Source organism: Neodiprion pinetum, chromosome 4 (genome assembly GCF_021155775.2).
Source record: "Neodiprion pinetum isolate iyNeoPine1 chromosome 4, iyNeoPine1.2, whole genome shotgun sequence".
Classification (NCBI taxonomy): Eukaryota; Metazoa; Arthropoda; class Insecta; order Hymenoptera; family Diprionidae; genus Neodiprion; species Neodiprion pinetum.
Genome location: NC_060235.2, coordinates 32,118,332 through 32,124,030, shown reverse-complemented (window position 1 = coordinate 32,124,030; position 5,699 = coordinate 32,118,332). Strand labels below are relative to the sequence as shown.

Sequence of the window (5,699 nt, the reverse complement as noted above, 5' to 3'; positions counted from 1 at the left end):
CCCGGTCGTTCCCCGATTTTCCCTATTGCCGGATTCACGTTTTCGTGAATTCCACCTCGAGGATCATAGTCCGAATTCCGATTTCAAATAAAACCGTTTCTCGTAGATCGGCATCCGAGCCTTCTTGCCCCGTGGATACGGGGTTCGAGGAGGCGGAGGGACGACGGCCGGTTGGTTGGTTGGAGGGGATATCGAGGGGTTTGGGTGGGGAGGATCACGCCGACAGACACGCAGGGCACGGAGCAAGCAACTCCGCTCGAGCCGCAGAGTAAAGTCAGTCGCGCTCCGAGGTCCGAAGGAGAGAGTAGTTCGGCTCTCCGACAACCGTGTAACTGCACGCGCGCATATAATAACCGTAGACGGAGTGTTGTTCGATTAGCCGTACTGCCGAGATTCCGCGTTCTATGATAAAATAAATTTTCCATGCAAAAGATTAAAACCAAAACGCAAAAACAAATCGATAGAAAACAGTGCAGCGAGAGAGAGAGAGAGAGAGAGAATTGATGTATAAAAATTAGTTTCGAATAATAACCTCGCATTACTAGTGGTGGTGCGTCGTTGGCCGCCGAGTGAAGTGTGACTATGAGTGCGTGACGATAAAACCGTTGGGAATACTAGTGTCAGCCGGCGCGGCGTGCAGGGTGCGTGCGGTGAACGAAGGAAGCCGCAGGAAACGGAACGGCGAGCATGGCTCGCTGCCTCTTCGCCGCCTCCGTCGGCCTGGCGGTGGTCGGGTTCCTGATCGTCGGCGCCGCGGCGCGGAGCATAACGACGCTCGAGGCCCCGCGGGGGTGCGAGTGGCGGAAGGAAGGCGACGCCGAGGGCGAGGGCGAAACCGAGGCGCTGCTCTGCCGTCTGAGGACGATAGCCTCGGCGCCGGCACTCGTGGGTAACCTCTCCGCGATCCAGGCGGAGTCGGTCAGGTCGTTGGGCCTCGAGTGCAGCGACGTCCTCTTCTTCGAGAGTCAGCTCGACGGGCCGCACGGGTTTCTGGGGCCGCTGCCGCGGCTGCACGAGCTGCGCGTCGAGTACTGCAAGATAAGACACCTGCCGGGCGGCGTCTTCGCCTCGATGCACTCGCTGCGGAGGCTCACCCTCAGAACCCACAACAGCGACTGGTCCGCGATGACCCTCGAGCTCCACCGTGACGCATTGCGCGGTCTTCCGGAGCTGAGACACCTCGACCTCGCCGAGAACAACATATGGATACTGCCGGCCGAGCTCCTCTGCCCCGTGCAGAGCCTCGCGAGCCTCAACGTGACGCGCAACAAGTTGCAGGACGTCATGTCCCTAGGGCTTTCGGAGTGGGCGACACCCTGCGCCCCTAATCTCGAGGTCCTGGACCTCAGCGGAAACGACCTGGGAGCTCTACCCGATAGCGCTTTGAGCGGTCTGCGCAGTTTGACCGTTCTCAAGCTTCAGGACAACGTCATCGCGGCCGTTGGGGATCACGCGCTCACGGGACTCACGTCCCTTCAGTCCCTCAACGTCTCGAGCAACAAGCTCGTCGCCCTTCCGCCCGAGCTCTTCTCCAACAGCCGTGATCTACGGGAGCTGATTCTCAGCAACAATTCACTCGCCGTTCTCGCCCCCGGACTACTCGAGGGACTCGACCAGCTACAGTCCCTCGATCTCAGCTCTAACGAGCTCACCAGTCAGTGGGTTAACCGCGACACCTTCGCCAGACTCGTCAGGCTCGTTGTTCTCGACATTTCGTTCAACTCCCTGACCCGTATCGATTCCCACGTCTTCGCCGATCTCTACAGTCTTCAGGTGCTCAAGCTCGAGCACAACGATATCGACACCCTGACAGAGGGCTGCTTTGGATCGCTGAGAAATCTTCACTCCCTCACTCTCTCTCACAACAGAATCGCCCGTCTAGATCCCGTCCACACGGTTGGGCTAACCGCCCTGGGACAGCTCTTCCTCGACAGCAACAACCTCCGCGCTATTCACCCACGGGCCTTCGTCAATCTGACCGATCTTCAGGACCTGTCTCTCAGCGGCAATTCGCTCAACGATATTCCGGACGCTGTGCGCGAGCTCAGAGCGTTGAAAACACTCGACCTCGGCAACAACCACGTGTCGAGAATCGACAACGAGTCTTTCGCCGGGCTGGACCAGCTGTACGGTCTTCGTCTGGTCGACAACAAGCTGGAGAACGTGTCCCGCGAGGCGTTCGCGTCCCTGCCGGCTCTCCAGGTCCTGAACCTCGCCAGCAACACGATAAGGCACGTGGAGCAGAGCGCGTTCGCGAACAACCCGGTCCTCAGGGCTATCCGACTGGACGGTAACCAGCTGACGGAGATTCGCGGCGCGTTTACGAGCCTTTCAACCCTCGTGTGGCTGAACGTGTCGGATAACAAGCTGCTGTGGTTCGACTACAGCTACTTACCCTCGAGTCTCGAATGGCTCGACATGCACGCGAACCAGGTCGGCGAGCTAGGCAACTACTACATGGTCCGTAGCACTCTCCGTATAAAGATGCTCGACGCCAGCTTCAACCTGATCACAGAGATATCGGACGCCAACGTCCCGGACAGCGTGGAAACCCTCTTCCTCAACAACAACAAGATTCGCAACGTAGCGCCGAAGACCTTCCTGCAGAAGACCAGCCTCGAAAAGGTGGTCCTCTACGGCAACGAGATACGACACCTCGAGCGCAGCGCCCTGGGTCTCCAGCCCGTCCCGGGTGACCGGGAGTTGCCGATGTTCTACATAGGCGACAATCCGATATTCTGCGACTGCAACATGGAGTGGCTGCCGGCCGTTAACGAGCTCGCCAGGCTGCGGCAGCATCCGAGGATAATGGACCTCGACTCGGTCACCTGCGAGATGTCGCACGCCCGAGCATCGCCTCGTCGACCTCTCCTCTCCCTGAAGCCGAGGGACTTTTTGTGCCACTACGAGACTCACTGCTTCGCCCTGTGTCACTGCTGCGATTTCGACGCCTGCGACTGCGAGATGACATGTCCGGACAACTGTTCCTGCTACCACGACCACAGCTGGTCCAGCAACGTGGTGGACTGCTCGAACGCCGGGTACAACCACGTGCCGGAGAGGATACCGATGGACGCTACGGAGATTTACCTGGACGGCAACGAGCTCGGGGACCTCGGGAGTCACGTATTCCTGGGAAAGAGGAGGCTCGAGGTTCTGTATCTCAACAACAGCGGCATCGCGGCTCTCCACAATCGCACCTTCGTCGGCGCGGGCGCTCTGAAGGTCCTTCACTTGGAGGGCAACGCCCTGCGCGAGTTACGGGGCCACGAATTCGACCAGCTGGAACGAGTCGCCGAGCTCTATTTGGACCACAACGCCATTGCCACCGTGGGCAACGACACCTTCACCAAACTCAAAGGCCTGGAGGTTCTCCGTCTGGACAACAACCGCATCGTCGACTTTCCCCCGTGGACGGCGCTCCCCGGGGCCGGAACGGGGGTCAGGGTGGCTCTCGAGGGTAACGCCTGGAGCTGCGAGTGTGCAAACGCCGCGCTCCTCCGCACTTGGCTCACCCAGCATCCCGGGGATTCGGAGAAAATGTACTGCCGGGACGGCGCCGAGACGATAGCTCAGGCCATGCAGCGCTGCGGCGATCCCGCCACGGAGGCGGTCAGCCGCGGGGCCCAGGACAGTCCGATCTTGGGTGGAAATTTCGTTCCTCTATTGGCGGGCGCCCTGGTAGCGGTGATAGCCGTCTGCCTCTTCGTCGCCCTGGCCTTCGCCTTTCGTCAGGACGTCAGACTTTGGGCCCATGCGAAGTACGGGCTGAGACTCGGCAAAGCTACGCCGCCCCCGGACGAGGAACGAGACCGTCTCTTCGACGGTTACATAGTGTACAGCGGAAGGGACGAGGACTTCGTGTCGCGTTGCCTGGCGGCGGAGCTCGAGCAGTCGGGACTCGCGCTGTGCCTCCATTGGCGGGACCTTCCGCCGGCGAGGCCCCAGGAGGCCGTGCCACCGGCCGCAGCTGCGGCGAGACGGGTTATAATCGTGTTCTCGCCGGTGTTCCTGTCCGGGGAATGGCAGCATCCCGAATTTCGCTCGGCGCTGCGGGCCGCCCTGGAGGGCATCAGACCCAACTGCAGGCGGAGACGCGTCGTGATACTCCTCGCGGCCGAGCCGCCGACCTGCGACCCGGAGCTACAGCTGCTCCTGCAGACCTGCACGGTTATCGTATGGGGGGAGAAGCGGTTCTGGGAGAAGCTCCGCTTCGCCATGCCCGACTCGGAGAAACGGAGGGACGGGAAGAAGGTTGTCGGCGACAGGAACCGGGCCCCGGCTCGTTACACGGCCGCCCCGTCCGCCGTTGATGCATGGTCGAAGCCGAACGGAAGCCTCGTAGTCCCCGTCCACGCCCCGACTCCAACCCCCACGCAGTCGACGTACGTCAGTTCGGCATCGAGCAGAACCGAGGACGAAGACAGCGGCGCCGAGCACCAGCACCACGGCGGCTACAGCGCCCTCCACACGAGCAACGCGAGGCCCCCTAGTCTCTCCTCGCGGGGCAGCCATCTGTACAGCACGATACCCGAGCCCCCCGGGCCCAACGGCGTTGGGGGCCCGACGGCGACCGTCGCCGTTCCCTCGGCCCCCGTTCCAACGAACCCCAGAACATATTTCGTCTAGCGTCACGGAAGGCGTGGATGTAACGCGGGACATTTTCACGGATAACGCTCTTCATCGTTTCGCATTCTATATCGTATGGTACCCACATGTATAGTGCGTGAGGTTGGTGCGATCGAGTTAAAAACGATTGGGCGGGGGGGGGGGGGGGGGGGGGCGAGTGGGGATCGGAGAAATCTAACGCGAAAGAGAGAGAGAGAGAGAGAGAGAGAGAAACTCTACTATATAGCTGTGAGTATCGCTCGCACTTACCACACACGATCATCTATAATCCCCCCCACCCCCCCTCCGGCGCGCATCATTTTTATTCCTACTAATTGATTAATTTGCAATTTATTTGTATTATAAATATGAATATACGTATAAATATATACATGCATATATATGTATATATATATATATATATATATATATACATATTCTATTATAATTATAACGTATTATCAATCGGATAATATTATAGTCTCGACGAATCGATGTGTATATGAGACCTCGTTCCTACAGACTGCTGGCCCTCCTTCGTAACGGGAGTGTCACTTAACGCTTACTAGGCTATAAGACCCTTTGTAAATAGTGTACTTATTCTTGTAAATATCACGCATACAATATTATATACATATACATATATATATATATATATACACACACACATATATATGTATATATACATATATGCATTTTATATATATACGTATATATGTATATGTATATATATATCATATATGTATGAAATTGAAATAATTGTATTATTATTAGATAAACGAAATGCGTGTTATATATATGACTAGGAATTTATTACTACAATATATGTATGTATGTATATATATACATTACACATATATTATATATACATAGGTACATCTCGAAAAATGGTTGTAAATACGCTCACGATCGATCATCTAACGCATTTTGTCGACATTATTATTATGATTATTACTATGATTACGATTACTCTTATTATTATTATTATTATTATTATTATCATTATTACTATTAAATTAATAATTACTTAATAACAATTGCAGCGAAAAGAGTTACAACCTCGAAAATAAATACGTTTCTTTTGTAAAAAA

At 55.7% G+C, this 5,699-nt stretch overlaps 1 protein-coding gene across 1 annotated transcript; it reads left to right on the top strand.

The window, feature by feature from the left end:
- The first annotated feature begins 273 nt into the window (after window positions 1-273).
- On the top strand, window positions 274-4,762 carry LOC124216675 (toll-like receptor Tollo). The gene has a single exon (XM_046621479.2). The coding sequence runs from the start codon at window positions 688-690 to the stop codon at window positions 4,627-4,629; it is 3,942 nt and encodes a 1,313-aa protein (XP_046477435.1). The 5' UTR covers window positions 274-687; the 3' UTR covers window positions 4,630-4,762.
- Window positions 4,763-5,699: the final 937 nt, after the last annotated feature.

Bases quoted from the DNA above. Each gene is read 5' to 3' on its own strand.
- LOC124216675 (XM_046621479.2), top strand. From the start codon at position 688: ATGGCTCGCTGCCTCTTCGCCGCCTCCGTCGGCCTGGCGGTGGTCGGG.